The sequence below is a fragment of the Mirounga leonina genome, unplaced genomic scaffold (genome assembly GCF_011800145.1).
Source record: "Mirounga leonina isolate KUSES-001 unplaced genomic scaffold, KU_Mleo_1.0 Mir_174, whole genome shotgun sequence".
NCBI lineage: Eukaryota > Metazoa > Chordata > Mammalia > Carnivora > Phocidae > Mirounga > Mirounga leonina.
In genome coordinates, this window is record NW_023270451.1 from 50056263 (window position 1) to 50071276 (window position 15014).

Here is a 15014-nt window from a genome sequence, read left to right on the forward strand (position 1 = left end):
GGAAGCCAGCAGTCAGTTTCCAGATAGCCGAAATGAGAAATGAGCTGGAAACAACTGCAGAATCCCCACATGGACTAGGACTAGTTACTCTCAATTTTCCAAAGACTTAGGGCATAGATAAAGAAGCCTTTTTTTTCTTTTTCTTTTTTTTTTTTTATTCTTGGCTATTGGCTATGCCCAGTAAATGTTATCAGGGCCTCAGAGGTATTTAATTTATATGTTTCTTTGTATTCTTAATGCATTCCAGTTTGAAATATGGTATGAAGTGACATGTGGAGTCTTCAAACTATGCCTATGGGTCAAATTGTGCCCTTTCTTTACCTGTTTTTGCAAATAAAGTTTTATTGGAACACAGCCATGCCCATTTATTTACACGTTGTCTGTGGCTGCTTTCATGCTTCAATGCAGAGTTGAGTAATTATGACAGTAGTCACATGGCCTGCAAAGCCCAAAATATTTACTCTCTGGCCTTTTGTAGGAAAATGCTGATTTCTGATAGATATAAACCTCTTTTACTATAATAGTACAATGCTATCATCCCATTTGTTCTACTTGAAGTGTACCTCATACTATTTCAAATGAATACTGTTTTAAGACTGTAGAACCAAGTTATCCCTTGATAAAGTCAATAATCTGTAATTTTTCTTTTGAGAGAGAAAAGGATTTAATCCTTGGATTTTATATTGGGCTTCCTAACAACAAGATAAAATAAATTGGGCTGTAGAAATATAAGTAGTTGGGTTATCATGGCTAGAATACTTTGGTGATTAGGGAATACTGTTAATACACATACAGTCAATTTCCAGTCATTTAGGTTCTGCTTATTTAGTTGAAGGGTTTTCTAATTTCCACTGTCCTCTCACGCTATCTTTTAAAAATTCCTCCTCTTCTTTCTTTAAAGAACTAAATCCAATAAATGAATTTTAAGACATGGAATTAAATAGAATAATATGGTAAATTTCTTTTTAAAAGCTGTTTTCATACTGTTTACTTTCTGAATGAGTAGTTTAAGTGGAATCAAAGCATTTTAGAGCCATGCTGGATTTTAGAACTTTTTCAATACAAATTATAATTGCTACTTATTCTAAATAGGCTCCAAAATGTGTGTGCTTTCTGTAGGGGGAGCAGGAATTAAGCCTTTCCTGGAACGCTTTGGAGAACGTTGTCAAGAACATAGCAAACAAAGTCCCGCTCGGAGCTCACCCCATAGGACCCCCGTTATCACTCCAAATACAAGGGCCATCCAAGAAAGATTATTCAAGCAAAACACATCTTCATCTACTACTCATTTAGCACAACAGCTCAAGCAGGTCTGGCTTACTGCTTTTAACATTATTCATTACATGGTCTCGGCATAGAATCTAGAAATCAAATCGTGAATTCCAATACCAGTCTTTTTGACAGAGATAAATAGCATCTTGGTTCCCTGTATCACTTATTTCAAATTAAAAATATTGTCTTGTGTTCCGTGCATATCATGAATTTTTTAATCTTAAGGCTGAAGACAAGCAAAATTTAGTAGTATCTGAATATTATTCTTAAACATACTATTGGCTCTTGTATAAAATAGCGCTTTTGGTGGTTTTAGGAACGTGAGAAAGAACTAGCATGTCTTCGTGGCCGATTTGACAAGGGTAATTTATGGAGTGCAGAAAAAGGTGAAACCTCAAGAAGCAAACAACTAGAAACCAAACAGGTAGTGTGAACAAGAAAAATGAAAGTGAACCACATGTAGTGCTGGGGTCTAACTTGTGGTCCTGCCTTGTCAAACAGTTTTTTATCCTGTTCCTATTAACTGCCATTTCCTAGTCATAAACCCCTTCAATGGTCATACCGACTCTGCTTTTTCTCTTGTGATACTTTCTTTTTAACGTATTCAGTAATGACCTACTTAAAATCAAAATTTTAAAACGTGTTCTCATTATTCAATTGATTTCATATTTCTTTTAATATTCTAGTTAGTTGCTAGTTCTAAAATGTTTCTCAGAATCTACTTTTTTGATTAATGATGGTAGACTCTCCCTAGATGCCACTCCATAATCCTTTCAGATCATCAAATATGTCCCAGATTTCTCTTTATTCCTCTATTACTTACTGTCAAATTGCATTAATCAGCCTTCAACAAAGTCCCTACTTGTAAGCTACTTTGTTTCATTTACATGCCTACTATGTACAAAATACTATATTAGGATATACTTTTAAGTTAAAAATAATAGAATTATATTTAAAGTGGGTACCAGTAGAAATAGAAAAATACATTTAACCAGTATTCTCTGAGAAAGACCTATTTAATTGATTTTGGTTTTTATCAGTTCTCTTGCTTAACAAATTGTGTTTTCCAGGGTTCTGACCTAACCCTGTTTTCTTCTCATTTGCCCTGGGACATCTCTTCTCTGTCATCACAGAAATGCTAATGTGCTTGACTGTGCAGTGTTCACCTCTCTCCTGAACTCCAGGCCTGGTTGGCTGGTAGAGCTCTCTGCACTTAGCAGTAGTATATTCTCCATGTTTCCTGTCTTCACTTAGGGCTTCATTCTATACCTCACCATCTAAAACAGTCTGGGAGTTCTTCCTTGCCTCCTTCCTCTTATTACTGCGTCTTCCCCTAGCACACACACATGAACACATACACAGCCAATACACCTCAAGCTGCCTGTCCTCTCTGTTTTCCTCCACCGTTACCTTAATCACTTCCAGAGCTTTGTATTGAAAACCTTGCTTCTAGTCTGGTTACTCTCCCATCCATCTTACCCACTGCTGCCAGAGAAATATTTTTAAAAGGCAGAGATCTGTGTATTCACTTGCTTAAAGTCCTTAGAAAGCTTTCCATAGCCAGCATCAGAAAACTGTCTGAAGTGCTTGGCTTGCCATCTAGAATCATCCAGAATCTGGCTTCTCACTGCTCCTCCACATGTGTGCATCAGTGCAGTCATGCAGACTATTTGCACTTTCTCAAATGGACCCATGTTTTCAGATCTCTTTGTCTTTGCCTTGCTATTTCTCTCTGCAAGGAGTATCTCCGTGGTGAGCTCCTCCTTCATTAGGAATAGGTCAAACTTTAATCCCCTCTGGAAATGCTTGCCTGGCCCTTTTCCTCAGGGGCCCCTCTTTTTTCACCATGTCATCCTGTTCTTTACCTCAGCTGGAGTATTTATCTTCCTGTAACTGTTTCACCTTTGCTTTCCACCACTGTCTATGAGAGCCTTATCTGTCTTTATTTGTGTTCTTAGTGGTTGGCTCACGGGAGGAGCTCAATAAATTTGTCCTTGAAGGAAGGAATGAATGTGCTAATCCTTCCCATCAGCATATAGCAAGCTGTTATCTGTCATCTTAAAATGAAAACAACTCTCTGGAACCCCTATTCCCCTCCCTTTCTTTACCTCCTTTTCATTAAGACTCTTCCAAAAGAGTTATCTCTTATGCTTACATTTTTTTCCGTCCCTTCTCTCTGGATCTCTCCACTCAGGCTGTCCCCACTACCTCCTTATCGAATTCACCAGGGATCTTGAGTAATCAATTTTTAGGCATTTAACTTGACCTATTAGCAGCATTTGGCATTGTTGATTACTCTCTTCTGTTTGAAGCGCCTTCTTCACTAGGTTACCAGTATATCATTTCATGGCTTTTCTGCTACATCCCTGGAAATACAGGACAGCAGTTCTTAAACTATTTTGTGCTAAATAATTCCTGCTAAACCTTTGGAATTCCTCCCTGGATGATTGATTGCACATTGCATGTAAAGAACATTCTGAACACAATAACAGCAGGTTCAGGAGTCTGCCTCACTCAGAACTCATCTATGGTACCCACCGAGGAAGCAAAGAGGTGGGAGGAAAAAGTAATTGAGTGTGGTGTTAACTAGAGTCAAAGGAAGAAAGAAACTTTCAGAAGGAAGGGATGGTTGATATTGTCAAGTATGTGTTGTCAAATGTGGACTGGTCCGAGACCACTGGGTTTTGGAAGAAAGAGCTAGTTGTTACTTGGCAAGAGCAGTTTTAGTGAAGTGGTGAGGGGAGAATAGAGGTAGTGGTGAGTGAGGAGCAGGGCGGGAGAGCAGAGGCAGTCCTCAGAAGTTTGGTTCTAAAAGGGAAGGGAGAAAGGAGGTGATAGCTGGAAGGGGATGAGGAAGTGAAGTAGGGTTTGTGTTTGTGTTTGTTTTGTTCTTTCAGAGGAGACCTAAGTCGATTTTAATGTCAAAAGTAAGAGGCTTATAGGGCACCTGGGTGGCTGAGCCAGTTAAGCATCCGACTTGATTTTGACTCAGGTGACCTTGGGGTCATGGGATCCAGCCCCACACTGGGCTCCATGCTGAGCGTGGACCTGTTTGGAATTCTCTGTTTCCCTCTGTCTCTCCCTGCTTGTGCATGTGCATACACTCTAAATAAATAAATAAATAAAATCTTAAAAAAAAATTAAGAGTTTTATGATAGAGGGTTAAGTGATACTGATAGGTTGGGGTAAACCTTTCAAGAGGTAAGAGTGGATTGGATGAACTCCAGAGCACCATGAAGGGAAAGGATTAGGACAGGTTCCAGGTGTGATAAGGAAGAAGGAAAGCAATATGTTTGGCGGCAGGTGGTTTTAGAACTATGATGACAGAAAACTGGTAGAATTTCTGTCTGGTTACTTCTGTTTTGTTCATCCTTAGGGAAGGGGAGATGACAGGTGTGATACACTGGAGGATGGGAGAGAGAGCTGAGCCGGAAAGAGAAGGACTAAGGAGTAGTGTTGAGACTCAGGTGGGGTATGAGAGCATACATTCCTAATGGGATCAAACTCAGTTGTGAGTTTTTCCTCTAGATATGTCCAAAGAGCCTGGATATAAACATGGAGAAGGTGGGTGGTTCCAGAGATAGGGTTTGCTAGACATGAGGAGTGCAAGTACAGTTGAGGTGAGGGAGTTGAAGGTATTGGTGAGATCGTGGTTGAACTGAAGGGTCATGAGATCTAACCTGGATAGAGGCATAAGAAAATAGGCAGGGGTGACAGGAAGAAAAGCATCAAACGACCAGAAGTTCTCATGAGGCCAAAGAACAGGATCTGGTAGAAATTCCTGAGTAAGAAAGCTAGAGAGATTGGAGGGTTTCAGGGAAGAAGCTGACTCCAGGGGATGGCTGAATTGGAGTGGTGGTGAAGGTCTTTGCAGCTGAAACATTTATGCAACTGAGGGCCAGGATGTTGGCTAGAAGGTACTTGTGGCTACCCATACCCCCCAGATGATGGCAGGTCTTGGACTGGTGAAGTGGGGATGGCGCGAGGAGAGAATTACTAAGTGTGGAACTATTGTTAGACACCTGGGAGGGGCTGTCCCTCATGTTGTCAGGGTGCAGGGGAGAGAAAGGGGAGAGAACCACCTGTATACAGAAGATTGTAGGTAAGTCCTGCCTTCACAGGAGAGTCGGGTCTGCAGCACAGCATTCGATAGTTGACTCTGTGTTCATGCATCAAAAGCTCCTTCTAACTTGAGAGTCAAAATAGTCTGGAACTTGCTCTGGAATGAGAATATGTGGGTTTGTAAACTGGCCCTACCAGTTACTGGCCAAGTGTACAAGTCACTTAACTCCTCTGTGTCTCAATCTTTTCATCGGTAAAATGGAAGTAATAGCACCTAACTTACAGGGTTATTGGGAGGACTGGGGAGGCAATAATGTCAAGTGCTTTGAAAAATGACTGGCACATATTAGGCTCTATTAAGCATTAGTTGCTGTTATTCTTACTCTTATTTGATTATTTCTACTGTTGCTGTAATCATAGAGCCTTTTCAAAAACAATGAGTGTTTCTCTTCCATGGCCTTGTCAATGATAAAGACTCAGATGAGGGATTTTTTTTTCCTTTCCTTTTTTTTCCACATTCTGTTTTTGTTCTTTGTTTTCTTTGCCTTTTACCTACTGAGTAAATGTTAAGGGGAATCTTGATGTAGGAACTGTCAGTAGACTTTATAGGTGTGGGATGAGATAAGTGGCCCAGGGGAATTGCTTTTCTCTGTGTGTGGCTTTCACTTTAATCGGTTTATCTAAAACTACTCTGATGGGAATTTTCCTTCTTGCCTCCTAGTCTCTTAAAGTACATTCTGGGAATTACTGAGAATACTGAACCTGCACCGAGGGCTTCTTGTGTTCTAAACATAGCTGGGATCTTTCACATACATTATTTTGTTCTGAGGAAGCTTATATAGAATAATGACTTGTGTTTGTTTCATTTAATAACACGCAAAAAGAAAAAAAAATCTATAGTTTTGAGAAATAACATCTTCATTTGCTTTTTGTAGGAAATTCACTGTCAGAACACTCCCCTCAGAAAACATCCAGCTGTTTCAAACACCCCATCGCTTCCAGTAACAGAAAAGGTGACAGAAAATCAGACACCAGGGAAACCTTCCGACACAGAACCTACAGGTCAGCATTTTCTACTTCTGCTCCACTTACGTGTAGCTTTCCGTCTACTATAGTTTTGGAAATTGCATCGGAAAACAGAAACACTGCTTTAATGTAAAAAGATAGATTAATTTCTTTATTGCTACTCATTCTCGTTTCTACCGTGCAATATGCTTCTTCCTTAGTTCTCTTTCTGACTCAGAACTCATGCTCTTGATGGGAGGATAGATCACTACAGCTCCCTTTTTTTTTTCCCTGAAAAAGATCCAGTAAGATCTGTTGAATTACAGAGTGTGCATGCCCTTTAATTTAGCTTCTCTGTAAGTGTTTCTATAAGTTGAATTCTTAAAACTAGTGTGCAAAGATGTATATACAAAGAGATGAATTGCAGCACTATTTGTAACAGTAAAAAGGTGTAAATGACCTCCGTGTCCATCAGTAGAAAACTGTTTAAATAAATGGTGCTAAATCCATGTCCCCAAATATTATGCAGCTGCTTAAAAGAATAAGATAGCATTGTATGGAATGACATTTAATGTATCATAGACACTTAAACATTTTTTTTTAAATTATAGTAAAAAGCACATTACTAAAATTTACCATCTTAACAATTTTTAAGTGCATGGCTCAGTAGTGTTCAGTACGTACACATCATTGTGGAACAGATCTCCAGAACTTATTCATCATTAGAACTGAAACTATACACATCAAGCAACAACTCCCCATTTCCTCTTCTTCCCAGCCCTTGGCAACCACCATTCTACTTTCTGTTTCTATGAATTTGACTATTTTAGATAACTCATATAAATAGAATCCTATAGTATTTATCCTTTTGTAACAAGCTTTTTTTTTTTTTTTAAAGATTTATTTATTTTAGAGAGAGCGAGCTAGAACACAGGGAGGGAGGGGCAGAGAGAGAGAGGGAGAGAGAAACTTTAGCAGACTCTGCACTGAGCATGAAGCCCAACACACGGCATTATCCCATGACCCTGAGATCACAACCTGAGCTGAAACCAAGAGTTGGACACTTAACTGACTGAGCCACCCAGGCGCCCTGTAACTAGCATAATGTCCTCAAGGTTTATCCATGTCCTAGCATGTGACAGGAATTCCTTCCTTTTTAAGGCAGAATAATACTCCATCATGTATATATATACATTTTGTTTAGCCACTGTCTGTCAATGGACATTTTGGTTGCTTCCATCTCTTGGTTATTGTGAGTAATGCTGCTAGGGACATGGTGTGCAGGTATCTCTTTGAGACCCTGCTTTCAATTCTCGGTATACACTCAGTAGTGGGGTTGCTAGATTATATAGTGGATCTACTTTAAGTATTTTGAGGAACCATTATGCTATTTTCTGTAGCAGTCACACCATTTTACAATCTCACCAACACAGCACAGGGGTTCTAGTTTTTCGACATCCTTGCCAACACTTGTTATTTTCTTTGTTGTTGTTTTTGTTTTTGTTTTTTGATAGTAGCCATCCTTAGGGGTGTGAGGTGATAGCTCATTGTGATTTTGATTTGTTTCTTTTACAATTAGTGGTGTTGAGCATCTTTTCATATGCTTGTTGGCTGTTTGTATATCGTCTTTGGAGGAATAGCTGTTCAAGTCCTTTGCCCGTTTTCTAATCAGGATATTTTATTTTTGTTGTTGAGTTTTAGGAGCTCTTTATATATTCCGAATATTAACCTCTTATCCCATATACAGTTTGCAAATATTTTCCCCATTCTGTAGGTTGTCTTTGCAACTCTGTTGAATGTATCCTTTGATAACACAAAAGTTTTTAAGTTTGATGTTGTCCCATTTGTCTGTTTGTGCTTTTGCGGCCTGTGCTTTTGATGTCACACCCAAGAAATTGCCAAATCCATTGTTATGAGCATTTCCTCCATGTTTTCTTCTAGGACCTTTATAGTTTTGAGTCTTACATTTGGGTCTTTAATCCACTGTGAGTTAATTTTTGTATATGGTGTCAGATAAGGGTCCAACTTCATTTTTTGCATGTGAATATCCAGTTTTCCCAACATCATTTGTTGAAGAGACTTCCTTTCCCCACCAAATCATCTTGGCAGCCTTGTCAAAGATTGTTTGACCAAATATGTGAGGTTTTGTTTTGTGGCTCTCTATTCTATTCCATTAGTATATGTTTCTATGTTTGTGCCATACTGTGTTGATTACTGTAGCTTTGTAATATGTTCGGAAATCAGAAAATGTCAGTCTTCTAATTTTGTTCTTTTACAAAATTATTTTGGATGTTCAAGGTCCCTTGAAGCTCCATATGAATTTTAGGATGGACTTTTCTATTTCTCCAAAAAATGCTATTGATAAGAATGCATTGAATCTGTAGATTGCTTTGGGTGGTATTGACATTTTGACAATATTAAGTCTTCCAATCCATGAACATGGGATGTCTTTCCACCTATTTGTGTCTTATTTAATGTCTTTCAGCAGTGTTTTGTAGCTTTCAGCATACAAGTCTGTCACCTCCTTGGTTAAGTTTATTCCTAAGTATTTTACTCTTTTTTTTCCCTAAGTATTTTATTCTATGAACAGAGGTAATTTTACTTCTCCTTTTAAAAATCTGGATACTTTTGGGGGCGCCTGGGTGGCTCAGTCGTTAAGCATCTGCCTTTGGCTCAGGTCATGGTTCCAGGGTCCTGGGATCGAGCCCCACATCGGGCTCCCTGCTCAGCGGGGAGTCTGCTTCTCCCTCTCCCTCTCCCCCTGCTTGTGTTCCCTCTCTCACTGTGTCTCTCTCTGTCAAATAAATAAAATCTTAAAAAAAAAAAAAATCTGGATGCTTTTTCTTTCTTTTTCTTGCCTATTGCTCTGACTAGGATTTCCAAAGCTATGCTGAATAGAAGTGGTGAGAGTGGCCATCCTTGCCTTGTTGCTGATCTTAGAGGAAAAGCTTTCAGTCTTTCACTACTGGGTATCGTGTTAGCCATTGGCTTTTCCTATTATTATGTTGAGGTAGTTTCCTTCTATTGCTAGTTTGTGAAGTGTTTTTATTGACACTATTTATTTTATTATTTTTTTAAAAATTTTATTATGTTAGTTACCATACAATATATCATTAGTTTTTGATGTAGTGATCCACGATTCATTGTCTTTCACTACTGGGCTCAAATCCTGGCTCTGCCATTGGCTCTTTTTTTTTCTTTAAAAAAAAAAGTAAAAAGCAAAATGCAGAACAGCATACATAGTATGATCACCTTCTGATAAGACAAAAGGATGTACACATTTGCATACATAGCAGCAAAACTGGCAGAACAAACAATAACCTGGTAATACTGGCATCCCCTTTCTCTTTGGGGAGGAAGAGAGAAATGAGACCGTGAAGAGAAGACAGTTGGCTTGGGGGATTCTCTATACATTTCTAGATTTGAAATGCATAGTTTTATAATCAGAAAAAATAAGTTTCCTTAACTGAAAAATTCTAGGTTCTTAACATATACTAATATGATTTTTCTTAAAATTTTTTTTTTAGGTTTTACTGAATGTGAAATGATGAAGTCTAGCCCTTTGAAAATCACGTTGTTTTTAGAAGAGGATAAGTCTTTAAAAGTAACATCAGACCCAAAGGTCAAGCAGCAGACTGGTTGGTTTTTATGTTTATTTCCTATTAATATATTGGTAGAAGCACATACTTTTTTTTTCTTTTTTTAATTTCCCTAAGCTTCCAAAGTGTGTGATTTATTGATACTGTCTGAAATTTACAATTATGAGAAGTAAATTATCTAAATTTTTATGAATCCCATCTTGTTCTCAATTTGCAAAATACAAAACAACAAACAAAACACTCACTGTTGCAAAATAGTCTGCAACTAGAAGGGGTGCTGACTTAACCATTAAACAAATCTGGTTTTCAATTTGGCTTAGGCACTAGATAGCAATGTGACCTTGGCCAAGTCTCTGTCATCTCTCCAACGGAGAATGATGGCAGCCACCTCAAAGGAGTGTTGTTAGGATTAATCAAGGATGCCTCCTACAGTTCCTGATACAGCAGATGATAAATGGTCCATAACCAGACCTGAGTAAAAATAAAGTCATTTAACCCAACGTTTTTCACTAGATACTCCCCTCAGTGCCTTGAATTTAAATAGCACCCTTTTCTTGAATGTGAGTTTCCAGGGGATCTTCTTGCTTGCACCAGCATCTTATTTCATTTCAACCATGCTGTGTGTCAGGGAGCCTGCAGTAAACAAATCTCAGTTCATCGTTTGTTATGGATGGAACTGTACACCCCCAAAATCCATATGCTGAAGCCCAAACCTCCAATGTGACTAGAACTGGAGAATAGCCTTTGTGTCTGTGGGTCTGACTGAAGTCCTTCTGTGGTGGCCTATCCAGGAGAGATCTGGATCCAGGGCAGGATAGAAAAAAATCACCCCCTTCCTTCTCCTCAGCAGATTTTCTCAAGAAGAACATATTCAAATATATAGTGTCCTATATTTCAAAATGTCTTGTGATTTTGTAATATTCTCTCTCTCTCTCTCTTTTTTAACTAGGAAATACTCTAGCTTCCACAAAGAGATAGCGCTGTTAACAGTTATCTTTAGGTCACAGACTCCTGTGAAAATCTGATTAAGGCTGTCACTCACTTTCATGGGGAAAGGAAATGTACTGTCCTTCCACACTCTTTATATACTCTTAGAGGAATTAGTGGCTCTTGAAGATTATTTGGGACCCCTGTCTTAAGTGATGTTAATATTTCCCTATTCACTGCCATGTGAAAGGGAACTCCCCAACAATAGAAAACGAGTTACTTGAAAGAACATTTTTTGTAAGTCTGAAGCTTTTGGCTATTATCTTGTCATTTGCATTCTTCGTTAATATTATTTCTTAAACCCAAAGCATTGAATCAGCTTTTGACAGTTCCAACTTTTATTTTTTTTTAATATTTTACTTATTTATTTGACAGAGAGAGACACAGCAAGAGAGGGAACACAAGTGGGGGAGTGGGAGAGGGAGTAGAAGGCTTCCCACTGAGCAGGGAGCCCAATGAGGGACTCGATCCCAGGACCCTGGGATCATGACCTGAGCTGAAGGCAGACGCTTAACCGACTGAGCCACCCAGGCGCCCCTAGACAGTTCCAACTTTTATTGCTTTGCTGTTTATTTAGTAAGCACATAAACTTGAGATCTGCTCTGCTATCCCTTTAATTCTGAAAGGTCTGAGTCACAGAACCCACCTACTGAAATCTTTTTCAGAAGTGGTACGTGAAACTGAGATGAGTGTGGATGATGATGATGATGATATCAATAGTTCAAAAGTAATTAATGACATCTTCAGTGATGTCCTGGTGGAAGGTGAGCTAGATGTGGAAAAGAGCGAAGAGGAGATGGACCATGAAGAACAGGAAGATGCACTGAATATCTCCTCAATGTCTTTACTTGCTCCATTAGCACAGACAGTTGGTGTGGTAAGTCCAGAGGTAAGGAAAGACTAAATGTTATCAGGCGTGGGACACATACAGTTATAATGGGATCCCCTTTTGTTTTAGTTGGTACATGGGAATTTGGCCCTCTGTAGCCAGGGGAGTTCTGGAACTCTGATGTCAGTTCTCTTAAAAGAGAGCTTAAAATGCTTCAGTGGTTTCCTGTGACCTTAGATAAAATCCAAACTGTGACATGGTTTAAAAGGCCAGACATGTGGGCTCAAATTCTGGCTCTGCCATTGTCTGTTTATGGCCCAAGTTATTTAACCTCTTTACCACAGTTCCCTCACCTGTTAAACAAGGTTAAAACTAGTGCGGGTTGATGTGAATATTACATCATTAGTATATTAGTATTTAGCACCAGACAGAGAACTAACATTTATTGACAGCTGACTATTATTATTAGCTATCACCCTAAATTGAATAACTGTAGCTCGGGAAATTGATTCAATTAGAAATATATATATATTTTAAGATTTTATTTATTTATTTGACAGAGAGAGACACAGCGAGAGAGGGAACACAAGCAGGGGGAGTGGGAGAGGGAGAAGCAGACTTCCTGCAAAGCAGGGAGCCCGATGTGGGGCTCGATCCCAGGGCCCTGGAATCATGACCTGAGCCAAAGGCAGACGCTTAATGACTCAGCCACCCAGGCGCCCCAATTAGAAATATTTTTTAAGAGAGTTGCAAATGTAGGTTTTAGCAGTCTTTGAACTTTTATTCATTTACTATTTAGGAACTTATTTTAGTTGGCTTTGTTTTTATGATGAATCAGTTGACTTATTGGATATTTATTCCTAACAATAGAGAATTTATTCCTTCCCTCAGAATTATCATTTAGAATCCATGTCATCCATAAAATCTACTAATACCTGATGTGCTCCACTGCAGAGTTTAGTTTCCTCACCTAGATTGGAATTGGAAGACACCAGTGTAAGTGATGAAAGTCCAAAGCCAGGAAAATTCCAAAGAACCCGTGTCCCTCGAGCTGAGTCAGGTGATGGCATTGGTTCTGAAGATCGTGATCTTCTTTATAGGTAAGAATGTTTCAGAAGGCATTCACTCACTAAGGGTCATGGTTTAGATATAGCAAGTTGTGTTACAATTTATAATTATGTTATTAATTCACCTATAAAACTTTGGAATAACTTTTGTCAGCCTCTCTTTTACCAAATGGCATTTTTCATTCCACATGTTCAATAAAAGAGAGCTCTCAATGTGTTGCTGGATTTCTAATAGAGTATACCTTGTTTCCTGAAGCATTGATGCATACAGATCTCAAAGATTCAAGGAAACAGAACGTCCTTCAGTAAAGCAGGTGATTGTTCGGAAGGAAGATGTTACTTCAAAGTTAGATGAGAAAAAGAATGCCTTTCCTGGTCAAGTTAATATCAAACAGAAAATGCAGGTATGTACTTCTGTGGAAAGGAGATTTGGAATGTTTTCTGTACATTCCTTAAGGACAAGGGCCCAGCCTTATTCATCTCTATATCCCGACTGATTAGAGCATTGTCTGACACACTCAGTAAATTGCTCTTGAATTCAGTGTAACTTGAGAAAGGAAGGTCTCCTTTGTTGGAAACGCTGGAAGCTTGTTCGATATTTCTGAAATATTTAAACATGTTTGTCATAAATATCCTTAAAGTATAAGTTGGATGGTGGTGAAGTGTGAAATTTGTTTTGCCCTTACAGGTTCTTTTATGCTAAGGAAGGCATTTTTAAAAGTATAACATACATGTAATTTAAATAAAATGAATCAGATAATTTCTAAATCTTTACTACTTTGTTGAACATAGCCCCAGTTATAATTTTTTTTTTTTTTTTTTTTTTACTTGAGAGAGAGAATGAGAGAGAGCGAGAGACCACATGAGAGGGGGGAGGGTCAGAGGGAGACGCAGACTCCCTGGTGAGCAGGGAGCCTGATGCGGGACTCGATCCCGGGACTCCAGGATCATGACCCGAGCCGAAGGCAGTCGCTTAACCAACTGAGCCACCCAGGCGCCCTATAATTTTAATAGATATGAGTAGAAAGTCTTTTCATAAGAAAGAATGTTTACAATGTAATTATAGCAGCATGTTGAATGTTTTTGGTGCATAGTATATACACTTGAACTGTGAAACTAACATTTTGACTTTACTCTGGATATTTTGGAAATTATCCAACAGGCTTAATAAGAACTGAAGTTTAAATAAAGTAAAAATGGGGCGCCTGGGTGGCTCAGTCGTTAAGCGTCTGCCTTCGGCTCAGGTCATGATCCCAGGGTCCTGGGATCAAGGCCCCTATTGGGCTCCCTGCTCGGCGGGAAGCCTGCTTCTCCCTCTCCCTCTGCCCCTGCTTATGTTCCTGCTCTTGCTATCTCTATCTCTGTCAAATAAGTAAATAAAATCTTTAAAAAATAAAAATAAAAATGGCGATAAAGATTTTAGTTTTTTCCTCCTTTCGTTGGTTTCCCTAGGAACTCAATAATGAAATAAATTTGCAGCAGACAGTAATCTATCAAGCTAGCCAGGCTCTTAACTGTTGTATTGATGAAGATCACGGAAAAGGGTCACTAGAAGAAGCTGAAGCGGAAAGACTTCTCCTCATTGCAAGTACGTGTGATACACTTGAAACAATTTGAAACAATTCCAACAGAATTTCAAACCAGGAAAGACTCTTTTGTCTAGGATAGTTAGAAATCTCTATTTTAAAGAAAGGGCTTTTTCTGTTTCAGTTGATCTATGTTTTTGTTTCTTACAACATTTGTGAATACTCTGCACGTAAAATAAACTGTAGTTTGCAGAAAAGGTGAAAGGAATTGGAATGCATTTGAAGAAATGTAGTTGTGAAGAGTATGCCAAAAATGAATATATGAATATATTTACATATGTGTGTGTGTATTCATATACACACACTGTCTCTGCACCTAGCTATCCACATGTAGCTAAAAAAGTATGTGAGTTTTGTTGTGTATGTGTAGTGATGGATGACAGGGCATGTTAGCGTGCAGAAATTATACCACGCAAGAAAACTGGCAAACAGTTCAAGCATTAAATTATCAAGATGTTTTAAACAGATGAGCGGTCACGGTTTTACCCAACAACCTACCACCTGCTTGTCTTTGATCTTAAGTACCTTTGCCACATCAGTGCGTTTTCTTGAATTGGTCTCCTGGAGAAACATTTGCAATTTTTCATATTTGTGATATTGCATATTT

General features: G+C 38.7%; 1 protein-coding gene across 1 annotated transcript in view; it reads left to right on the plus strand.

Moving 5' to 3' along the window:
- ANLN (anillin actin binding protein) overlaps positions 1 to 15014 on the plus strand; it is a 50383-nt gene that overhangs the window by 15837 nt on the left and 19532 nt on the right. Inside the window, exons 6-13 of the mRNA XM_035020911.1 lie at positions 1120 to 1310; positions 1589 to 1696; positions 6270 to 6396; positions 9867 to 9977; positions 11591 to 11814; positions 12709 to 12854; positions 13078 to 13225; positions 14274 to 14409. Coding sequence (XP_034876802.1) covers positions 1120 to 1310; positions 1589 to 1696; positions 6270 to 6396; positions 9867 to 9977; positions 11591 to 11814; positions 12709 to 12854; positions 13078 to 13225; positions 14274 to 14409 — 1191 coding nt within the window. The remainder of the gene's footprint in view (positions 1 to 1119; positions 1311 to 1588; positions 1697 to 6269; positions 6397 to 9866; positions 9978 to 11590; positions 11815 to 12708; positions 12855 to 13077; positions 13226 to 14273; positions 14410 to 15014) is intronic.